The sequence below is a fragment of the Erinaceus europaeus genome, chromosome 15, assembly GCF_950295315.1.
Source record: "Erinaceus europaeus chromosome 15, mEriEur2.1, whole genome shotgun sequence".
NCBI classification, from domain to species: Eukaryota; Metazoa; Chordata; class Mammalia; order Eulipotyphla; family Erinaceidae; genus Erinaceus; species Erinaceus europaeus.
The window spans coordinates 37,612,013-37,637,104 of NC_080176.1; the positions used below are offsets into that span (position 1 = coordinate 37,612,013).

At 39.0% G+C, this 25,092-nt stretch overlaps 1 protein-coding gene across 3 annotated transcripts in view; it reads left to right on the plus strand.

The window, feature by feature from the left end:
* TTC39C (tetratricopeptide repeat domain 39C) overlaps nt 1-25,092 on the plus strand; it is a 140,525-nt gene that overhangs the window by 58,610 nt on the left and 56,823 nt on the right. For all 3 annotated transcript variants that reach the window (XM_060173609.1, XM_060173610.1, XM_007536376.3), the window contains exons 2-3: nt 18,076-18,124; nt 20,869-20,997. In XM_060173609.1, the coding sequence (XP_060029592.1) occupies nt 18,076-18,124; nt 20,869-20,997 (178 nt within the window). The remainder of the gene's footprint in view (nt 1-18,075; nt 18,125-20,868; nt 20,998-25,092) is intronic.

A 25,092-nucleotide genomic window follows, 5' to 3' on the forward strand; every position in this document is an offset into this window, starting at 1 on the left:
TACATTTTGCTAGGAGTGTACATAAACACCATTCCCACCACCAAAAGACTGTGACCCATCCATCCCACCCACTCCCACCCCCCACTGGCCCAGGAAGATGCATGTCTACCCCTCACCACAGGGCTTTTACTTTGGTGCCCTACTTACAATTTGATCAGGTCCTGCTTTTAGTTTCTCTTTCAGATCTTCTTACTCAACTTCTGTTAATGAGTGGGATCATCGATACTCATCTTTATCTTTCTGACTTAGTTCACTTAACATAATTCCTTCTAGCTCTGTCCAAGATGGGTCAGAGAAGGTGGGTTCATTGTTCTTGATAGCTGCATAGTATTCCATTGTGTATATATACCACAGGTTTCTCAGCCACTTATCTGTTGTTGGGCACCTGGGTTGCTTCCAGGTTTTAGCTATTATGAATTGTGCTGCTATGAACATAGGAGTACACACCTCTTTTTGGTTGGGTGTTATGGAGTCCTTGGGGTATAACCCCAGGAGAGGAATTACTGGATCATATGGAAGGTCCATGTCTAGCCTTCTGAGAGTTTTCCAGACTGCTCTCCACAGAGGCTGGACCAATTTACATTCCCACCAGCAATGTAAAAGGGTTCCTCTGTCCCCACATCCTCTCCAGCATCTGTTGCTGCTGTCCTTTTTGATGTATGCCATTCTTACAGGGGTGAGGTGGTATCTTAGTGTTGTCTTAATTTGCATTTCTCTGACAATCAGTGACCTAGAGCAGTTTTTCATATGTTTGTTAGCCTTTTGGATCTCCTCTGGAGTGAATGTTTTGTTCATATCCTCTGCCCATTTTTGGATGGGGTCATTTGCTTTTTTGGTGCTAAGTTTGCTGAGCGCTTTATATATTTTGGTGATTAGTTTCTTGTCTGATGTCTGGCATGTGAAGATCTTCTCCCATTCTGTGAGGGGTCTCTCTGTTTGTGTGATAGTCTCTTTGGATGTGCAGAAGCTTTTCAATTTGATGTAGTCCCATTGGTTTGTTTCTGCTTTAGTCTTCCTTGCAATTGGGTTTGATTCATCAAAAATGTCCTTGAGGTGTATGTGGAAAAGTGTTTTACCAATGTTTTCCTCTAAGTATTTGATTGTTTCTGGTCTGACATCTAGGTCTTTGATCCATTTGGAGTTGATTTTTGTTTCTGGTGAGATAAAGTGGCTCAATTTCATTATTTTGATTTTTGTTTCTGGTGAGATAAAGTGGTTCAATTTCATTATTCTGCATGTTGCAACCCATTTTTCCCAGCACCATTTATTGAAGAGAGCCTCCTTTTTCCATTTAATCCTTTGGGCCCCCTTATCAAAGATTAGATGCCCATAGGTGTTGGGATTTACTTCTGGGCTTTCAATTCTGTTCCACTGGTCTGTGTGCCTATTTTTGTTCCAGTAGCATGCTGTTTTGATGATGATGGCTTTATAATATAGTTTAAGGTCTGGGAGTGTGATGCCTCCATTTCTGCTTCTTTTCCTCTAGATGGTTTTGGCAATTCTAGGTGTTTTCAGGTTCCAGATAAATGATTGTAGTGTTTGTTCTATTCTCTTAAAGAAGCTTGGTGGAACTTTGATGGGTATTGCATTAAATTTGTATATGGCTCTGGGAAGAATATTCATTTTGATGATGTTTATTCTTCCAATCCATGAGCATGGGATATCTTTCCATTTCTTGGTATCAGTTTCTATTTCCTTGAGTAGCGACTCATAGTTTTCAGCATACAAGTCTTTCACTTCTTTGGTCAACTTTATTCCTAGGTATTTGATTGATTTTGTTGAAACAGTAAATGGGAGTGATTTCTGGATGTCTTCTTCTTCAGATTTAGTGTTTGCATAAAGAAATGCCACTGATTTTTGTACATTGAGTTTGTAGCCTGATACCTTGCTATATTGCCTAATAACTTCCAGTAATTTTCTACTGGATTCTTTAGGTCTTTCTATGTATACTATCATATCATCTGCAAATAGTGAGAGCTTGACTTCTTCCCTTCCAACCTGCATTCCTTTGATTTCTTTCTCTTGCCTGATTGTTATGGCAAGAACTTCCAGTACTATGTTGAAGAGTAACAGTGACAGTGGACAGCTCTGTCTAGTCCCCGATCTGAGGGGGAATGCTTTCAGCTTCTGTCCATTGAGTATGATGTTGGCTGTAGGTTTGCTATATATAGACTCTACTATCTTGAGGAATTTCCCATCTATTCCCATTTTTTGTAGAGTTTTGAGCATGAATGGGTGTTGGATTTTGTCAAAGGCTTTCTCTGCATCTATTGAGATAATCATGTGGTTTTTGGCTTTGCTTTTATTGATGTGGTGAATGACATTGATTGACTTACGGATGTTGAACCAGCCTTGCATTCCTGGGATGAATCCCACTTGGTCATGATGAACAATCTTTTTGATGTGTTGCTGTATCCGGTTGGCCAAGATCTTGTTTAATATTTTGGCATCTATGTTCATCAGAGATATTGGTCTGTAGTTTTCCTTTTTTGTTCTGTCCCTATCAGCTTTTGGTATCAGGGTGATGTTGGCTTCATAAAAGGTGGATGGGAGTATTCCTGTTTCTTCAATCTTATGGAATAACTTAAGAAGTATGGGTATTAACTGTTTCCTGAAAGTTTTGTAGAATTTGTTTGTGAAGCCATCTGGTCCAGGACTTTCGTTGTTGGGGAGATTCTTAATAACGGTTTCAATTTCTTTGTCTGTGATTGGTGCATTTAGATTTTGTAGTTCTTCTTGGTTCAGTTTTGGGAGTGCATAGGTTTCTAGGAATTGTTCCATTTCTTCCAGATTCTCTAGCTTGGTGGCATATAGTTCTTTATAGAAGTTTCGCAGAATTCTCTGGATTTCTGTGGTGTCAGTTGTGATATCTCCTGCATCGTTTACAATTCTATTGATTTGAGTCTTCTCTCTTTTTTGTTTGGTGAGTCTGGCTAGGGGTTTGTCAATTTTGTTTAATCTTTCAAGGAACCAACATTTGCCTTCATTGATCTTTTGTATGGTTCTTTTATTTTCGATGTTGTTTATTTCTGCTCTAACTTTAGTGATTTCTGTCCTTCTGGTTGCTTTAGGGTTCCTTTGTTCCTCTTCCTCTAAGTCTTTGAGGTGTGCAGTAAGGTCGTTCATTTGAGCTTCTTCTTGGTGTTTAATATGTGATTGTATGGCTATAAGTTTCCCTCTCAGTACTGCTTTCGCTGTGTCCCAAATATTTTGATAGGTTGTGTCTTCATTTTCATTAGTTTCCAGGAACATTTGAATTTCCTGCTTGAGTGAGTCTCTGACCCAGTGGTTCTTAAGGAGCATGTTGTTTAGTTTCAAAATTCTGTGTCTTTTAATAATTTTCTGTTTGTTGTTAAATGTTAGTTTTACTCCACTGTGGTCTGAGAAGATACTTGGGATGATTTCAATGCTCTTGAATTTATTGATGCTGTCTTTGTGGCCTAACATGTGGTCTATCCTTGAGTATGTGTTATGTGGATTTGAAAAGAAGGTGTATTCCAGTTTTTTGGGGTGGAGGAGTCTGAAAATGTCCAAGAGGTCTAGTCTGTCGATCTCTTCATTCAATTCTCTTGTATCTTTATTGGTTCTCTGCTTTGTTCATCTGTCTTTGTGTGAGAGTGGGGTATTGAAGTCTTCCACTATTATTGTATTACTATTGATGTATTTTTGAAATTCTTTCAGTAGATGCTTAATGTATTTAAATGGTCCCTCGTTGGGTGCATAGATGTTAATAATTGTTAAGTCTTCTTGGCTCTAATCTTTATATAATGTCATTATGTAATGTCCTTGCCTACCTTTTATTACTTTATTTAATTTAAAATCTATCGTGTCTGAGATGAGAATGGCTGTTCCTGCCCTTTTTTGTGGTCCGTTAGCCTGTATGATAGTTTTCCATCCTTTCACTTAAAGTCTGTGTTTATCTTGTTGTGACAGATGGGATTCTTGCAAGCAGCATATGGTTGGGTTATGTTTTCTGATCCATCCCCCCACCCTGTGCCTTTTGATGGGTGATTTTAAGCCATTGACATTTATGGATATTATGGATTTAATGTATTCTAGTGCCATTGTTCTAAAAAAAATTGTTTGCTCTGATATATAGCAAGTATTATAGTGATGTTCTTGTTTATAAGAGATCTTTTAGTACCTCTTTCAGGGGCAGCTTGGTGATGGTTGCCTCCTTTAACTGTTGTTTATCTAAGAAGGTTTTGATCCCTCCATCTAATTTGAATGAAAGTCTAGCAGGACATATTATCCTTGGTTGAAACCCTTTTTCATTCAGGGCTCGATAGATATCTTGCCACTCCCTTCTGGCTTTTAGAGTTTGAGTGGAGAAGTCTGCAGATAATCTTATGGGTTTTCCCTTGTATGTGACTTTTTGTTTCTCTCTTGCAGCCTTTAGGAACCTTTCTTTATCCTTACTTCTTCTCATTGTGACTATGATGTGTCTTGGTGTCTTCAGGTCTGGGTTGATTCTGTTTGTTACTCTCTGGGCCTCTTGAATCTTGATATCCTTTCTGTTATTCAGGTCTGGGAAGTTTTCTTCTGTTATTTCCTCTAGAATGTTTGCTTCCCCTTCCTCTCTTTCTTCCTCTGGCAGGCCAATTATACGAATGTTACTTCTTTTGAGATCATCCCATATGTCTCTGTTGTTGTTTTCAGTGTCTCTCAATCTCTTTTTAAGCTCTTTCCCCTCTTTCTGTGTTTTCTCTAACTCATCCTCTGTCTGACTAATTCTGTTTTCTGCTTCTGTTAGTCTGCTTTCCCTTGCCTCAGCTTCTTTCTTCATTACAGCTATTTCAGCTTTCATTTCTCTAATTGCCTCAAGATAATCAGTATTTTCCTTGGGGGTCTCAACTGTTGTTTCCCTAATACTGCCATTCCTTTCCTCCAATGTTGTTTTCATTTCTGTGATTAATAAGTTTATTATTGCTTGCATACTTTTCTTATCTATGGTTACTTCTGGCTGATTTGTAGTTTCTTCTGGGCTCTTGTCTTCATTCATTGGGCTAGCAGTTTTATTTGTTTTTGATCTACCCATTTTTTTTATTTATGTGTTTCTTCTTTTTTTTAATGCTCTGTTGTTCCTCAGTTGTTGTGTCTTGAGTACAAGTAACACTGTACTAAATACCTTTATGACAATTGCACTCACCAACCTCAGGAATTACAGTAGCAGCTGAAGTAAGTATTGAAGTAGTTTAATCGTTACCAGTTAGCCAAACAATTTCTCCAGTCCGTGAAATAATAGTAGCCAAATCCCAGTGAAGATAGAGAAAAGAAAGAGAGGATAGCAAGGATAGACAGTTATGCAAATCTACTATCCAGTGTATATTCTAGGGGTAACAAGAGGGGAAAGGGAACTAGAGCAGAGATACACAGATAGAGAGTCCACTCTGAGTCAGATTTCTTCCCCAGAATAATTCACAAATTCAGAAAGGCGAAGAAGAAGGAATAAGTGTATGACAAGATTAAAAAAAAAAAGAGAGAGAGAGACAAGAGAGAGAAAAGGGAGAAGATAAGAAAAAGAGTTGTAATTAAAGAGCAGTGAAAGGAAATTCCTAAATGTGTATCAGTGAATTCAAAAAAGCACCCTGTTTGGTGGTGTGGGGTATCCTGCTAGGAGCTGGTCCCCAGGGACTGCTTATGGGTGGGGGGGGGCGGGAAGGAGGTATGCTTGAAAATTAAAAGGAAGAAAAAAGAATTTTTTCCCCTTTTTTCCCTACTCTGATTCTTAACCCAAATTAAGTTATAGTCCCCTCCTTGGTGTCACCACCATGACCTCTTATTGGCTGGCCTGCTAAAGGCAGAAAATCCTACTGTTTCCAGGAGATGTGTTCGGAGCTCAGCGGCTAGCAGCTTCTCAGTCCGCCATCTTCCGGGAAATTCCCCCCTCCAGACTTTTTTAAAGGATTTCTCGAAAATGAAAACTAGCTCCAAGTCCTTTGATCCAATGAGAGCTATACTCAAGAAGTCTTTGGATCCGCTCTCAGGGTCGCGGTGGTCCCTGAAGACTCCTAAGAGAAAGCCCCCGGAGCTATAGTGCTCCCTCCGGGTCCTCTGCCGGCCGCCCAGCAGAGCTCTGCAACCGGAAGAGGAGCCGCCTTCCCGGGCGGAGGACAATGCCCGGTGCACCCGCCTTGCCCGCCGCCCCCTGGGAAGTCTCTAGCAGCCACCCGCTAGTTCGTGCCACCTTTACTCTAATTCTTAACCCAAATTAAGTTATAGTCACCTCCTTGGTGTAACTGCTAGGACCCCTTATTGACTGGCCTGCTAAAGGCAGAAAATCCTACCGTTTCCAGAAGATGTGATCAGAGCTCACGCTGCTAGCGGCTTCTCAGTCCGCCATCTTCCCGGAACTCCTTGTCCCATTATTCTGTCTGCTTGACTGGATGATCTGTTCTGTTGAGAAATTATATCAACACAACAACTGAATCACAGAGTAATTAGAACAAGTATGTTGAGTTAAGTGAAGTATTTGTCTCTCAAATGTATCTAGATGTAGGAAGAATGTCTGTGGTGATATTGAAACAAAGATGGTGCGTATACATCTCTAGAGACAGATTTGTCATTTAAAAACTCCCTTTAGGCATGTCACCCTTTTTATTATTCATCTGTTTTGGAACATAGTGTACATAGAACTTTTGTTTTTACATTAAATTCTATGAGAGGCATTTTTCTACGTCACAAAAATGTTCCATCTGGTTATCTTATGAGACACTTCTTCTATTGTTAGTCTCTTTGCCCTATCAAATAAAATAAAAATTAAGGAGCTAAATGCCAGTCATTTAACTAGAGCTTAGTACTTAGGTAAAAGAAGGACTGGGAATTAATAGCTGGTCTGTATATGTCCTGCATGGTCAGTACCAATAATTCTAGAATGTGCTTGAACTAGAGAGGTTAACTAGAGCACAGTAGCAAAAAAATCTGTAAAAGCTGTGGGGAGAGGACACCAAACACTGGTGAATACAGTTTCTATTCTTTCACTTTCGTTAAAATACACAGGTTTGTATAACAGCATACCACAATCAACAATGGCTTTAGGATAAACTTGAATCAATACATACATACATACATACATACCTCATATTCAGATAAATCACTTTCTTATAGAGAGACTAGAAGGTTAAAGACATAACTTACATAGTTAAGCAATCTATTAAGATTCATGCCTGTGGTAAGTGACTATCCTAGAGTCATCCAATAGTCCTCATTGCCATGCGGGCTGGAGAACCAGGGCCCCCCCTTATTGTTATCCAGCAGAGAATTATCTCCTGTGTAAGTTCTGGGTGAATAGTAGATTGCCCAATGAAAGCCTCTTTTACAAAGTGGGCATTTGGTTAAGGGAGGTTTTAAATATCTATCATCTCCAGGTATCTTATAATCAAACTGTTTGAGATTCATTTTGCAATTCTTTTGTAAATGGCCCTCATTATTACATTTAAAACAAACCTTGTTTTGCATGGGCTGTACTGAGCCCACCACATATGTGACCTGATTAAATGCAGTGATAACATGTACTTTATGGGTTTGAGTCTGTCCCTCAGTACATGCTTTTATCATCTGAGAAATACTTAAATCTAGATCTTTAAGTGGCCCAAGAATTCCTTTACAATCTTGGTTTGCATTTTCATAGGCTAGTTGCTTAATTAAAATTCTGGCTGCATCTTTATTGTCCACTTGTCTACTCATAGCTTCTTGTAACCTGTCCACAAATTCTCTGTAGGGTTTTGTGGCTTCCTGAATAACAGAGATGAAAGATACTACATTAGTGCTAGGTCACTTATCACTTATTCTGACTGCTGATTGCACACCAAGGTGCCTGTCATTTTTTTTCTAATGTTCATATGTTCACTAGGAGAAGTAACAACACTCTCACCCACTAACTGACTGGGTGAGATATATCTGGGAACCCGATCTGGCCAAACTTTATATTCCATCTCAGCTCCTTCTGTAGGGAGAATGGGAAAAGCATCAAATTTAAGGCCTCACTCAATAGGAATTTTTCTGTTTTTATCACTGGTAACAGACAAATATGGGTCTATTGTAGGTGAAAGCAAAGGAGGATGAGGAGTTAGGAAGGGGTTGAGTGAGTCACCTGGCACAGTAGGAAGAAGTGGCAGTTGTAAGGAATCAGATGTAACATTAGAGGAAGGGGAGGAGCAAGGAAAGGAGAAAGGATTTCCATAAATTATAAGTGGCACCATGCCATTTCCCCCCTTTTTTTTGTTAAAGCCATAGATAGCCAGGCATAGGCAAGTCTGTAAGGTAGAGCTACAGGCCCAGCAGAAAAATGGGAGAACATTTGGGTAAAGTAAAGTGGTAAAGGGAATGGGGGTAAAACGAAGCCATTTAACATGTGTGGTATATAAAAGTCAAAGAAAAACTGACTTATGCAGAAAAACAAAAAAGAGGGGGTAATCAGAAACACATTGGAGCAGATTAAAGTCAGAGCCACATGGAGGTGGGATTAAAACTTTGAAACATGTTTGGGACCCTCAGCGGGGAAATAAAAGTGGACCATACATAGTAACTCAACACGTGGGAGATATAGTTAAACCACATAGAGAAAAAAGTGGGTAGGGCGAAATTAAAGTCAGACAACTAAAGTAGGGTTGGGACAAAAAAAATTGTCCCACGTTGGGTGCCATTTGTTGTTATTTAACTTAAAAAGGGTTTGGTTAAAGGCTATTTGCGGCACGTAAAAGGATTCACAGCAGGAGCTGGGAACTGGTTTAAACAATATAAGGTTTATTAGGGTGAAACAGGTAAAAGACAAAATAAGCACTTATCATCAAAGGTTAAGAGTATGCTAGGTTTATAAAGTCTGAATATAGTTATCAAAAGTTTAGTCCCATAAGATAAACAATTAACAGCTCTGGTAAAGGTTATGCAAGGCTGTAGAAGGGTCTAAAAGTTTACCAGTTAGCAGAGTCACACGTGTTCAGTTCCCAGGAGAAGTAGCCATGGCGGATGGATGCCTGGAGCACCTCTGTCGAGATGCTTCTGACCAGGAGAAGAAGCCACAGCCAAAGAGAGACAGAGTTCCAGCTGGTTGTACTTTTCTTTGTACCCCAGCACAGACTCAGTCTTCTCACAGTCCACCATGTGCCTGCGCAGAACACTGCATACTCTGTCACCAAGGCTGATTTCAGCACTGTGTTGGACTTCCATCCATGGTCACCGGTATACTGTGTCACCACAGCTTTTAGGAGTGGTGGATTCCTTGTGCAGGTACCAAAGCACAAAGCAATAAAGTCTGGTAGCAATAGCAGTTTTTTAATTGTAGCAAAATGTCTATAAACATCAGATTTACCATCCACACAACTTTCTTTCTGCTTTTTTTTTCTATTAATAGTGATTAAAAGGTTGCAACATTATAGTGTATAGTTCTGTACCTCATTCACCACCAGAATTCTGTATCTTCCCCCTCCCACCTCCCAAAGAGAACCATTATAGTTCTCACAAGTCTCAGAAACAGTTTGCTTGCTTCTGTTTGTTTGGTTTTTTTGTTTCAAGTTCATGTGTACTAATTCTCTAGATTCCACTTATGAGTGAAACTATCTGGTAGTTGTCCCTTCATCTTTTTTTTTTATTGCACTAAGCATAATCACCTCAACTTCCATCATTTTGTCCCCAAGGACACAATATCATCTTTTTTGATTGCAGAGTAGTATTCCATGGAATATATATCCCAAAACTCCTCTAGCCTGTCATCGTTTTATGGTCATTTAAGATGTTTTCACTCTTTGACTATTATGAATAATATAAATAAGGGTGCATGTGTCCCTTTAAATTAGTGTTTGTGCGCTGGATAAATGGCTAAAAGCATTATTGCTGGATCATAAAGTAATTCCATTTTTTTTCATTTAAAAATTATCCATACAGTCTTCCAAAGGGGCTACAACAGAATGCATTTCCACCAGTAGTGTAGCAAAGTTCTTTTTTTCTCACAACTTCTCTGACACTTATCATTTACTAATTTGTTGATAGAAGCCATTCTCTCAGATGCGAGATGGTATCTCAGCATAGTTTAGTTTGTATTTCTCTAAATGAAGTGGAGCATTTCTTCATATGTCTGTGGGCCATATGTATCTCTCCTTTAGAAAACTGTTTTGCTTTTTAGTCTACTTATTTATTGGGTTCTTTTTTTACTTGTTTTGGAGATTTATACCAGTTCTGTATAGCTGATTGATATCAGTCATTTGTCTGATGTGTGATGTGAAGATATCTTCTCCCATTTCCTTGGTTGCCTAGTTAGCATTGTATAGTTTGCTTTCGATGTGTAGAAGCTTTTTAGTTTCATGTCATCCCATTTATTTACTCTTGTTTTCATTTCCCATGCCTGGGGGTTGAGTCTCCAAATACATCTTTGATGTCAAGGTCCTGCAAAGTTTCACTGATATTCTCTTCTGCAAATTTTAAAGTTTCTGGTTTAAAATATAGATCTTTAATCAGTTTTGATTTGACTTTGGTATAGTATTAGGTAGTGGTCTAGCTTCACTTTTCTATATGTGGCTGTCCAATTTTTTCAGCACCATTTACCACATTGACTGGTTTTGTCCCCTTTGTTATATATTAGATGATTATAAATGTGTGGGCTTATTTCTGGGCTTTTGATTCTACTCCCTTGATCCAAATGTTCATTTTTTTCCCTAGTACCATGCTGTTTTGATTACTTTCGTTTTGTAGTATAAGTTGAGGAGCATGATACCTCCATACTTTTCCCTTTTATCTCATGACCTTTTGTGGTTCCACACATATTTTTGGACAAATGGTTTGATTTGCTTGAAAAATTCCATTGGGGTCTTGATAGGGACTGCATTGAAATTGTATATTGCTTTTGGTAGACTGGTCATTTTAATAATGTTTATTCTTTCAATCGAGAAATAAGGGATGTTCTTTCACTTCTATATTCTATATTCTCTTTCTTTGAACAATGCCCTGTAGTACTCATTGTAACAGTCCATCACCTTCTTCATGAGATGTTGTTAAAAATTCGGAGGCTCTAGCCGGCCGGGCTAGCTTCACGGGTGGGTAACAGAGATGTGGAGACAACGGCTGGGCAGGGAAGCTGTATTTCTTTATTCAGGAACAACGATTCATAAACTAAACCAAACTAATCACCAAACAGAACTCTGCTGTCTCTTTGCGGTGGCACAAACACTCTCCCTTACTCTCAAACTCAGGAACCCTCCGAACTCTCTCTCTTACTCTCGAACTCTGGAACCCTCTCTCTCTTCCTCTGCAACTCTGCAACTCTGGCGGGTTTCCTCGGGGCGGGGCCAAGCGGGCCCGCGAAATTAACTGGACTGATCTAATTCTCTCGGTGGGGGAGAACTAGAACCCAATGTAAAGCATACAACAATGAGATTCACTCCAAAATATTTTATCTTTTTTGGGTTTGATTGTAAATGTGATTGGGTCTTTTATTGTCCTTTCCTATGACTCCTTGTTTGTATACAGAAATGGCACAAGTTTATGTGTATTGATTTTGTATCCTGCTACTTTACTGAATTTATCAATTATTTCCAGTAGTTTTTTTTTTTGGTTTTTTTTTGTGTGTGGAGTCTTTAGGTTCTGTAGGTGTATTATTATGTCATCAGCAAACAGTGATAGTTTGATTTCTTCCTTCCCAATATGTATGGCTTTGATATATCTTTCTTGTCTGATTTCAGAGGCGAGGACCTCAAGGGCTATGTTTAATAATAGTAGAGATAGTGGGTATCCTTGTCCGTTTCTGGTTTTATAGGGCATATTTTCAATTTTTCCCTATTGACAGTGATGTTAGTGGTGGGTTTGTTGTCAATGGTATTTAGTACACTGAGGAATTTCTTTCTATTCCCAGTTTCTGGAGTGTGTTTATCATAAGTAGGTATTAGATCTAGTCAAATGCTATTTCAACATCAGTTGATATGACTATGTGCTTTTTATCTTTCTTTTTGCTGATATGATAAATTACATTGACTTGTGAATGTTGAATCATCCCTGCTTCCCAGGGGTGAGTCCCACTTGGTCTTAGTTAATTATTCTCTTGCTATGTTGTTGGATTCAATTTGCTAAAATCTTTTTTTTTTTCTTTTTTCCCCTCCATGGTTATTGCTGTGGATCAGTGCCTGCACTACAAATCTATTACTCCTGGTGTCCATTTTTCATTTTTATTAGAAAGGACAGAGAGAAGTTGAGAGAGAAGGGGGAGATAAAGATAGACACCTGAAGACCTGCTTTACCGCTTGTGAATCGACCCCACTGCAGGTGGGGAGCCAGGAGCTCAAGCTGAGATCCTTTAGGGGGTCCTTGTGCTTCATACTATGTGTGCTTAACCTGGTGAGCCACCGCCCAACCAACCTCCATTTGCTAAAATCTTGTTCAGGATCTTTACATCAGTGTTCATCAGAGATATATGTCTATAGCTTTTTTTGGTTTTATTTTTGTTTTCTGATAGAGTCCTTTTCTGCTTTGGGGGGTCAGAGTGATTTTAGTTTGGGAGTGTTTGCTCCTCTTTAGTTTTCTCAAAGTGTTTGGGGAGAATCTGTGTTAGTTCTTCTTTAAAGATGACCCATTCAATTTCTATTCCAGTGTTCAAACCATCTACTTCCTCTTAAACTAGGCTTAGCATGTGGTCTGATTCTTGAATACATCCATCTCTTCTAGGTTGTCCAATTTATTTGCATAGAGATGTACATAATATTCTTTGTATCTCCCCCTGATTATTTTTACCATGGGTTTCTCTATTTCTTTTTGTGAGTCTAGCCAGTGGCTTATATATTTTATCAATAATTTTGAAGAATCAGCTCTTGGTTTCGTTAATCTTTTGGACCATTTTTCTAGATTCTATTTCATTACTTTCTGCTCTGATTTTGTCTGTTTCCTTCCTCCTGTTAACTTTTGGGTCTCTTCAATGCTCCTTTTCTATTTGACTCAGTTGTGATGCTAGGTAGCCTACTGGAGATCTTCGTTGTTTGTTAACATGAGCCTGTGTTGCTATAAACTTCCACTAAGGACAGCTTTTGCTGTACCCCACAGGGTCTAGTAATTGGTCTCTTCATAGTCAGGAAAGCTAGTTTTTATGATTTCAGTATTCACATATCTATTAAGGCTGTCTTTGTGTCCCAACATGGTCAATCCTTGAGAATGTTCCATGTTCCATGTGTACTTCAAAAGGATGTATATTCTTTTTGGGGAATAAAAGGTTCTGAATGTATCTGTTAGGTTTATTTCATCTGTGACTTCATTTAAGATCTCTATTTCTTTGTATGAAACAACTTTCAAGTGTGCAATTTAATAATGTTCAGGACATTTACACTACTCTGTGGCTCATTTCTAGAACTTTTTTTTTTTGCCTCCAGAGTTATCACCTGTACTATGAATCCACTGCTCCTAGAGGCCATTTTTCCCCATCATGTTGCCCTTGTTGTTACTCCTATTGTTGTTGGATAGGACAGAGGGAAATCGAGAGAGGAAGGGAAGTCAGAGGGGGAGAGGAAGACACCTGCAGACCTGCTTCACCACTTGTGAAGCAACCCACCTGCAATTGGGGAGTTGGGCCCAAACCGGGATCCTTACCCTGGTCCTTGCACTTGGCACCATGTGTGCTTAACCCGCTGTGCTACCGCCTGGCCCCCTCCAGAATTCTTTTCATATTGCAAAACTCAAACTCTGAGCCCAGTAAATCATTCCCCCAACTGAAGTTCATACACAACCTTTACACTAGCCTTACTCTGCTGGTATTTTGGTCCTTATTTATTGGTTCCTAATATGAGCACATTAAAATGAATCAGGAGCCTCTTCTTTCTCTAATATTGGTTTGACATCATAATCCATGTACACTTTGGGAACATTTCCAAAACCTAAATAAGTAGGTTTTGGGTAGAAGCATATACATGGCCAAATTTGAATGAGCTGAGGCAAATTAATGTAGCATCACTTGAAATATAATGGGTTGAAAAGCCAAGCTATGATTAATTCATTTAACCTTGTTAGACTTGGCTCATAAAACCAGGAAGTGTACAGCACCAGAGCTTGCTTTCCTATTGATCAGGTCATTATTGAATACTTAATGTCCCCAGATGCTGTGGGGTTTATAGAGATAATACTTCAAGTAGGGAAAAGTGTTTCTTTGGTTATTCTTTTTTTTATTATTTTTTTTTAGTTCCCCACTTAAATGTAAGATGGCTTGTGAAGTACTAAGTGCTAGGCTATGGTACCATGAATAATTAATAGCCAGAACTCTCAGAAATCTAATTTTAGTCAAGAGCAAGAAGCAAATGTAGTAACACTAGGTCCCAGTTTCCATTTTTCACTTGTCACATGGCAAAGTAGTTACATGTAAGCAAGAAAACAGAAAAGGGAAGCTATAACAACCAGCATTTAGTTGCAAAGTTCTATCATCCAACCCTTCACTGATTCCTACTTGCTGAAAGCCTGCTGTGTGTAAGGCATGATGATTGAGACAGAAAAGCAGAGTTCTAGAGGGAACACTGATATGAAGATCTGTATTATGCGCATTAATATTTGACGGCTTTATCTGTAGCTGGGCAGTGGGAAAGCCAACCTCTGTTCTAATGCCAAATGAGCAGCAGCAGCAGGCTACACAGTGACGTGTGAGGGGTTATGTCAGCTCACTGTGTGGGTGTGAACATTAGTATGGGATTCTTCTCAAATGCCTTGAATTGCCTTTTGGATTTTTTTCTAAAGTGGCCTGTTAAGTGTGTGTGTGTGTGTTAGACAGACTATTATTGGCTGTAAACATGAGTAGATACCAAGTAGATGTGAGACATTATATCAAATGAATAGAATACATAAACTGAGTTTCTAACCCGTTTTTCTCTTACACAATACATAAATGCGCACAGACATACACACACGACACTCCAAGATGAAAAAGGATGTGCTTCCTCTAGCAATTCATTCAAAGAATGTGTTTGGACTCTTCCCCTCCTCTCTCCATTTCTCTCTGTCCTGTCCAACAACAACGACATCAATAACAACAACAGTAATAACTACATCAATAAAACAACAAGGGCAACAAAATAATAAATAAATATTTTTTAAATCTTTTTTAAAAAAAGAATGTGTTTGGACATGCCTGCAGAAATGTATGTACAATGATGTCATTCAGGCATTGGTGTGTGTGTGCATAAATATATGCTTATGCACATAGGCGTGTTCTCCCTCCCATACCTACCATCCACCCTCCCTCCCACCACCACCACCATGCACACACAGCCTACATTTCAATACGGGTTTGCCAGAATTCTCTGCTCTAACTTTTATATTACTGTGTGCTATTTGCATAATTAAAAATCACTACAAAAATTTATAAAGAGTTCAATTATAACTTGCTTTCCCTTTATATAATACAGATATTCATATCTTTGTTGTTGTTGTTGACAGATACAGAGAGAAATTGAGAGAGAAGGGGAGATAGGGAGAGCCACCAAGTTCCAGATGCTACTACAATTCCATCCTGACCTTACTGGGCAGATGACCTTGCCAGTGTGTCCTGGAACCTCACCTCTCCAAAGCCCAACCCTACTAGGGAATGATAGAGACAGGTTGGGTATATGGATTAACCAGCCAATACCCATGTCCAGCAGAGAAGCAGTAGCAGAAGCCAGGAAGCCTTCCTTCTTCACCCCAAAAATAATTTTTGTCTATACTCCCAAAGTGGGAAATGTTAGGGGAAGATGATCAGAGGGCTCTGAACCCCACTTCTACTGATATCCAGGACTTTTGTGACTAGGAACCTTTGTGTTTGCCTCATCAATAAGAGGGAAGAGAGTTTGGAGAACACCTGAGGAAGTCAGGGCCTGTTTCCCTTACCTGAGAGGGAAGAGGAGAAAGGAAGCATACTCAGAAGTTGTAATAGTTGAAGGTGTGGCTTAGTAAGGAGGTGAAGACATGGCCTTAGAAGTAAATAAAAAGGAGAGGATGGGATATAGAGTTCTGGTTATGGGAATTGTGTAGAAGTGTACCACTCTAATCCTATAGTCTTGTCAATATTTCCATTTTATAAATAAAAATAAATAAATAAATTTTAAAAAGTGGACATAAACTTCCACATGGGGTTATCATTCTTTGCCCAAATATCTTCTTTAGTGCTGGCCTTTTCATTTCCTGATTAAATTTTAAAAATATTTTTATCAAAAAAAAAAGAAACCCTATGAGGACTACTTAGAGTGGGGGGGGGGGCTTTAACAAAATTACTCATTTGAAACTTATAAATTTAAAAGTAGTCTTGGAGCATATATTCAATAGAGAACTAAACAGTTAAAAAGTACTATATTGTCTTTTTGGAACAAAATGAACAGGACTGGCAGTGATAATGTTTAGTGAACTAAGTGATTAATAACTACCAAGTGATTCCACACCTATGTTTAATACAGAGAATTAAAACATGGATTTGCAAAAAAAAAAAAAAAAAAAGTATATATAGTCAGCCCATATCTGTAACCTAGGTAGAACTAGGGCATAAAGTTATACCCTTATTATCAATAATCTTGTCAGTCACTATGAAACCACTATTAAAAATATAAAAAGAGACAGAGGGAGAGAGAGAGACACCTGCAGCACTGTCTCAGTGCTTGTGAGGCTTCTTCCCTGCATGCTGTAGATTTTGTGTGTGTGTGTGTGTGTGTGTGTGTGTGTGTGTTTCTCTCAGCCTGGTGCCCCACCACCTGGTCCCGAATTTACAGGTATTTGATTTTGTAGTAGTAGTGAATTTGAAGTGGAAAGTTGATATCCTTATGCTATTTAGATTGATTTGGTGTTAGATTGACGAGGTTTCACAGCTGGCTTCCATACAGAATTGGGTAACGACTGTGTGTTACCCTGTGGGAAAGACTGTCTGTAGGGGGCCCAGCCAGCTGGCTCTAGGGGAGCCTGCTCTCCCAGTTGCATGTGGACACCATCATGTGCAAGAACCTAGGTTCAAGCTCCCAATCCCCACTTTTAAGGGGGAAGCTCCACAAGTGATGAAGTAGTGCTGCAGGTGTCTCTCTGCCTATCTTCTCCTTCCCTTTCATTTTTTTCTCTGTCCCATAAAATTAAGAAGTAATAAAACCGTTTTAAAGATTTTTAGAGAAAATAATATCTCTAGAAAGGTATTTTTGAAGTTTGTTGGATGGGGTAAGTGAATTTTTAAAATCAAACTCAGTAGTAAAATGATCTTCTCCTAGAAGTTCTTAGTTTGAGCCAGAAAGATAGGTCACCTGGTTGTGTGCTTGCTTTGTCATACATATGACCCAGGTTTGAGCCTGGGGACACTGCACTGGGAAAACTTCTGTACTATGGCATCTTTCCCTCTCTGGATCTTTCCTTTTATCTGAAAAATCTTGACTTGAAACAGTGAAATCCTGGTGATGACAATGAAAAAGCCTTATTTTTGTGTGTTAAAATTTGAAGGCTTATGCATTAAAAGGAAAAAGAAAAAAAAACAACACTAGGAGTCAGGCAGTAGCGCAGCAGATTAAGCACGTAGTGCAAAGTGCAAGGACCCGCATAAGAATCCCGGTTCTAGACCCTGCCTCCCCACCTGCAGGGGAGTCGCTTTACAGGCAGGGCTGCAGGTGTCTGTCTTTCTCTCCCCCTCACTGTCTTCCCCTCCTCTCTCCATTTCTCTCTGTCCTATCCAACAATGAAGACATCAATAACAACAACAATAACAATAACTACAACAATAAAAGAAGGGCAACAAAAGGGAAAATAAATAAATAAAATATTTTTAAAAAACACTGTTAACCACCTGCTTTTAGCTGGGTGTTTGCAGATATTGTGTGTTGTATTTGCAATGTTGGCTTGCTAAGATAGCCTCCGTTGCCATTTTTTATTGTGCACCATGATTTGAAAAATTGGGCAGATTCTAAACCAACACGTAGACTTATTATGAACCTCCTTGCTTCTTTAAGTGTTTTCTTGGGAAATTTTAACCTGCTAGAATATCTTAACTTTTTCTATTCAATTATTATTACTACATAGTGATCCTGATACATCAAATGTTTTAAAAACAGAAGTGTATGATAATTATATTTTAATTATATCATAATTATATAAAATAATTATATTTTGTTTCTTTAACAGAAATCATAGCCCATTAATGAGCTTTGGAGCCAGCTTTGTCAGTTTTTTGGTAAGTCAATATGGGAAGACATGTTGGCATGAAGAAAAAATATGTAAAATGTCTTTCCGTGGGTACTGGGTATATAGCTTCTCCAGTATATAAATCTTTGAGAATTTAGAAGAAGTAAGATGTTTACCTACTAACCATTGCCAGTGTGAGATCCTCTTTTGTCTATCTTTAAAAATAATAGACTTGGACTAGGTTTGGTGTATTACACCAAAGTAAAGGACTCTTTAGGGAGGAGAGAGTTTAGGTCCCGGTGCATGATGGTGGAGGATGACCTAGGGTGGCGTGAGAGTGTTTTGCAGAAAGCTGAGAAATTTTACACATGTACCAACGACTGTATTTACGTAAACCAGTAAATAAAAAAATAATAAAATAAAAACAATAATAAAATAAAAGACTTACACTTCTTAAAATATTATATTTATTTTCCTGGCCAAAGTCCTTTTTCTAACAAAGTGTAATTGAAAGCACTTTCTCAAATAAAACTTCACCAAGGGAAAGGATAGGTCAGACTTTGGATAATAAGGACTTTCTTTATAGTTATTAAGTGCATATAGATTGGAAGTCCAGTTAGTAGAACTAAAATTTGTCAGTACTGCATTTTTTGGGGGAATAACATAACTTATTAATCACAGTTTTTCACTTGCTAGCAAAATTTTCTTTACATGTACTTAAAACATTAGCTTCAATCATTGAATCAGAAAGTAACTACTGAGATACTTTCTTCTTCTAGGGTTTGCCCTTCTTCCGTAGCCAGTCAACAGTGTCTGCTTGTTGCTGGCTTTAAAAGTGACTGGGTTCCATGTGGATTCATTCGGCTAGGAAGGATCGTCAGTTTCCCCAATGAATGGGTACTCACGGGATGCACCACAGGAAGGTCGATCCAATGCATCCCTGAGATACTTTAAATTACTGGGACTTTTTTTCTCGAAAGGGTAGGGAAGCATAAGATTACCATTGAGTGGTGGCACGCTTGGTTGAGTGCACATGTCACAGTGCACAAGGACCTGAGTTCAAGCCCTCAGTCCCCACCTGCAATGGGAAAGTACTGCATTTTAAAGTACTCATATTTAGGAATTGAGGAATAAATTGCACTTTGAATTTAAAGGAAATTAGGCAGTGTAGAAAATGGATGCTACTTTTTTTTAGAAACATGTAACATTACATAAACTGCTTCTAAGCACAAATTTTTAAAATTGTTTTTTTAAATTGTTTATAATTATCTTTATTTATTTATTGGATAGAGACAGGCAGAAATTGAGAGGAATGGGGAGACAGAGAGGGAGAGAGACACCTGCAGCCCTGCTCCACAGATCGTGAAGCTACCCCTTTGCAGGTGGGGACTGGGGCCTTGAACTGGGATCATTGTGCTTAGTACTATGCAATAAACCAGGTGTGCCACCACTGGCCTCTAAGCACAAAAAATAAAAAGTAAAATCACAGACATTTTAGCAACAACAAAAAATAATAACACATGGAAGTTGAAAGAAGTAAAATGAAGAAGACCTTTAGATTTTAGACTTAGCAAGATGTCAGCAAGTGGTTATGACTTAGCTGTGGTCAACCATAGGCATCAGGGCAGTTTCTGGTGACCTGGACTTTCGTTCAAGCTGTTTATTTTCTCTTACTGCTAGGTAATAAAGTCAAAATTAAAAACCTGCCTCCTGACATTAAGGGAAATGATACTGTGAGAGGACCATCATATGGGAGTCCATGTAACTACAGAGGCTTGACTGGATGGTAGAATGGGGAGAGGGATGTAGGAACAGGTTTGAGATTTGACTAGGAAGAGGGATGTGCTGAGGAGACTTGGGCTGAGGTGGCTATTGTCTGCATTGGCTGCAATGGAAAAGAAAGTTAAAGTCTGAGGCTGGACAGTAGCACACCTGGTTAAGCGCACATGGTGTGAAACGCAAGGACTGGTGTGAGGATCCCCATTTGAGCTCCTAGCTCCCCACCTGCAGGGAGGTGGCTTTACAGGTAGTGAAGCAGGTCTGCAGGTGTCTATCTTTCTCTCCCCATCTCTGTCTTCTCCTCCTTTCTCCATTTCTCTCTATCCTATCCAACAACAACAATAACAATAATAACAACATGGAGAGAATGGCCACCAGGAGCAGTAGCTAGGTTTTGCTGGGACTAAGCTCCAGTGACAACACTTGGAGGCAAAATAAATAAATAAATGAATATATAAATAAATAAGACTATAAGGTTAAAGTCACACTGAGAAGACCTAGCATTCCAAGGTGAGGTTGACTGATTTAGATAGGCAATAAAGAACTTGGTGCAGTGAGCTTTTGAGACCCTTCCAAGAGCCAAGTGTACTTACTGTCTTTGCCCTGCAACCATTTCATGTCAGAACCCACAGTTCTGGGAGAAAATAGATTTTTAGCTGAGAGTGTTTGCCCCCACCCAGTCAAATGTGGCTTGAAAAGAATATGCCAGAAACAGGTGTTTTAAAACCAGCTGACAGTGGAATTTTTCATGTGGGCAATGTAAAATGGATTACTTGTAAGGAAACCGATTGGAATTGCTTTCCCTGAGAAGACTATAGAGGTATTATAGAGGTGTATCTTTATTTAATATTAAAATTATAGAATTTCTTTAGGGTGTTCTATAACATAACTTTCCAGAAATAATTTAAAATTTAAATAGTTTTTGTTCTAGCTTGGAATTTTATTGTGATGAATTGGCCTGAGTTTTAGACACTTAATTTATTCTTTTTTTTTTCCTTACTTTTTTCTTGGGAGAATGCCATGATGACATTTGAAGAGGAAAAAATGCAGCTGGCATGTGATGACTTGAAAACTACAGAAAAGTTGTGTGAGAGTGAAGAGGCAGGAGTAATTGAAACAATCAAGAATAAAATAAAAAAGAATGTAAGTGCTATGTCTTCAGGTTATGAACTACCATTCATTGCTCATTTCCTTGGTGTTTGGTCGTTAGAATGTAGCTAATGGTACAGAATCTTTCTTAGGGGTTTTGACTGCATAAAATGTGTTTCTTTAAACAGCTGATACCCTCTCCAGTCCCTACAACTATACAATAGATTTCTTTTGCTACCTCAGAACTATCTTCCATAGTGTACATATGTTTGCCCAGGGAAGTCAGCTTGGTGTCATGGCAATATACCATGTCATGGTAATATCTGCAACATGGTGGCTGAAAAAGCATTAAAATATAAAGCAGGAAAAAATTGTTTGATAATCAAAAACCTAAAGGCAAGAATATAGCAGAAGAGATTTGGGTTTCCATTTTGGAAAAAGCTAGTAGGTCTATTTTAGATATTTTCCAACGGGCTCATGACTTCACTAATTTTTGCCTGAGCCTGAAGGGAACATTCAGGTGGACCAAAGGTATTGTCTGAGGAGATGGTATCAGAGTTGGAAAAAGGACTAGAAAGCTGGATCAGGGAAGAGAGTAACTCACAAATATGGGAAAAGTATATAAATACTGTTAACTGTAAACTACATTGATTTGATCTGGGGTCCATATTCAGGACAGGAGCCTGTGTAACCTCTGCATTCCTGTAGGTCTGAGCCCACATTCTGTGGTCATAGGTAGGAATATTCCAGGCTGCACTCATTGCAGGACCCGTTTTCCGCAAGTGACAGAGTTATGTTGACCCAACCTCCCTTCAGACAATGGGGCAGTCCCTACCATTGTTGATCCACATTAAGGGTGCTGGACAGATCTTGAGTGAAGGTCTTTTCCATTCAGAATTTTGAATATATCACACCAATCATTTCTGACCTTTAGAATTCCTATTGTGAATTCAGCCGATAGCCTGTGGGATTCTTTTGTAGGTCTTGTGGAATTTTTTCTTCTCCAGTTAAATTTTAATTTCACACATGCTACAAAATATTATAGTACAATATTGAGCATACTTGTAACTATAAAATACAGATCTCAAATTTGCATCTAATTGGACATTATATATACTTTGTTTTTTTATAGAAAGGTTAATAATCTAAGTACAAATTTTGTAGTAGCCCAAACAGGAAGCAACCCAGGTGTCTAACACCAGATGAGTGGCTGTGTAAGTTGTGGTGTATATATATATACACAATGGAATACTACTCAGCTATTAAAAACGATGATGTCACCTTTAACTCATATTGAATGGAGATGAAGGAATCATGTTAAGTGAAAGAGAAGGTTGAATATGGGGTGATTCACTAATGGACAGAACTTACAGATTCATTTATTTATTATTTTTTTGATTCTTCAGTGTTCTAACTACTTTATAGGGTAGTAAGTTCAGCATGGCCTCATTGGAGTGTAAGATAATTTACTTGTCTATGCTCAGAATCTAGTAGTTGCCTAGTATACTTGATAATAATTAAAATTTGTAATGAGTCCTTGCAGTTTAAAAAGCATTTCACACAGAGTATCTCATTAGCCATTTCAGCAGCACTGCACAATGATTATTATAAGCAAAGAAATTGAAGTATCACTTGATTGACATTTATCTAAACTGAGTGATGAGTGCTGAGGATTAGCTTGGAGACAACAGTGACCATGATGAATTATGCTAATTATGTTAACCTAGAAATAGGTGAGACTTATCATGTGTATATCAGTATTTACTATTTTCATGTTTGTAAAAATATAACCATTTCTTTTGTCACTGTGAAACCATCATAAAGCCATGTATCTTGCTTTGTCCATGTTTATTCTGTATTACAAAGTTAGTGTTCTGTTTCAAGTGATTTTAATAACTTTGAAGCATTTTTTTACAATAAGCCCCAACATTAAAAAAAATTTTTTTTGTAATTTTATTTATTTTCCCTTTTGTTGCCTTTGTTGTCTTTTTATTGTCATTGTAGTTATTGTTGTTGTTACTGATGTCATCGTTGTTAGACAGGACAAAGAGAACTGGAGAGAGGAGGGGAAGACAGGAGGGGGAGAGAAAGACAGACACCTGCAGACCTGCTTCACTGCCTGTAAAGTGACTCCCATGCAGGTGGGGACCCGGGGCCTCAAACCAGGATCCTTACACCGGTCCTTGCGCTTTGTGCCATGTGTGCTTAACTTGTTGCACAACCGCCCGACTCCCAACATTTTTTTAAAATTTTTTTTATTTAAGAAAGGATTAATTAACAAAACCATAGGGTAGGAGGGGTACAACTCCACACAATTCCCACCACCCAATCTCCATATCCTACCCCCTCCCATGATAGCTTTCCCATTCTCTATCCCTCTGGGAGCATGGACCCAGGGTCATTGAGGGTTGCAGAAGGTAGAAGGTATGGCTTCTGTAATTGCTTCCCCGCTGAACATTGGCGTTGACTGGTCAGTCCATACTCCCAATCAGCCTCTCTCTTTCCCTAGTAGGGTGTGTCTCTGGGGAAGCTGAGCTCCAGGACACATTGGTGGGGTCTTCAATCCAGGGAAGCCTGGCTAGCATCCTGATGGCATCTGGAACCTGGTGATTGAAAAGAGAGTTAACATACAAAGCCAAACAAATTGTTGAGCAATCATGGACCCAAAGCTTGGAATAGTGGAGAGGAAGTGTTAGGGAGGTACTCACTGCAAACTCTAGTGTACTTCTGCTTTCAGGTATATATTTTGCAGTAGTTTATGGATACGTGTGAATATAAGCTGTCTCTCACAGAAACTGGTGTATATCTAGGTTTTGGGACTTTGTTAGAAAGTGAACCACCTGAGATGAAATTAGAGTGTACTATAAAAGGAAAGGTCTCACCCGAGTAATGAAGCTGAAGGGTTGTCATTCCACACGTGAAGTCTCTGGACACAGTCTGAGGTGAAGCATGTTGAGGTGGCAATCGTTGCATTGGTTAGGTTGAGGTCGGCGGATGCAATATTATTTGATATGGATTGGGAGGGGCATACGGGAAAGTGGACCCTATCCAAGGGTTCCAGGACTGGGGGAAGTAGGGGCTCTATAGTGGAGATGTGAGGTTCCTGCTGTCTTAGGGTTCAGAAAGACAATAGAGGGGAGTCGGGCTGTAGTGCAGCGGGTTAAGCACAGGTGGCGCAAAGCACAAGGACCGGCCTAAGGCTCCCGGTTCGAACCCCAGTCCCCACCTGCAGGGGAGTCGCTGCACAGGCGGTGAAGCAGGTCTGCAGGTGTCTATCTTTCTCTCCTCCTCTCTGTCTTCCCCTCCTCTCTCCATTTCTCTCTGTCCTATCCAACAACGACGACGACAACAACAATAATAACTACAAGAATAAAACAACAAGGGCAACAAAAGGGAATAAATAAATAAAATAAAATATTTTTAAAAATTTTAAAAATTTAAAAAAAAGAAAAAGTTTAAAAAAAAACAAAAAGACAATCAATAGTTAATGTTATCATCACATTACTTGGTAATTGGGTTAACTTTGAAAAGTCCTTTTGTTATGGTTTGCTGTACAGTACCCAGTATCTTGTATATAGCTGTGCTATTGGATGCTTCTAATCTACTTGGTCTAGGCTTTTGAGAGAGTCCGCATATCAAATACACAGCCTATATATTAAAAAGATTCAGTTTATGTTTTGAAAAAATTTGAGACGTACAATTGATTTTCCCCCTCTCATATTAATTAACTACTGATTTATATGTCTACATTTTGCTAGGAGTGTACATAAACACCATTCCCACCACCAAAAGACTGTGACCCATCCCTCCCACCCACCCCCAGCCCCCACTGGCCCAGGAAGCTGCATGTCTACTTCTCACCACAGGGCTTTTACTTTGGTGCCCTACTTACAATTTGGTCAGGTCCTGCTTTTAGTTTCCCTTTCAGATCTTCTTAGTCAAATTCTGTTGATGAGTGGGATCATCCCATACTCATCTTTATCTTTCTGACTTAGCTCACTTAACATAATTCCTTCTAGCTCTGTCCAAGATGGGTCAGAGAAGGTGGGTTCATTGTTCTTGATAGCTGCATAGTATTCCACTGTATATATATATACCACAGCTTTCTCAGCCACTCATCTGTTGTTGGGCACCTGGGTTGCTTCCAGG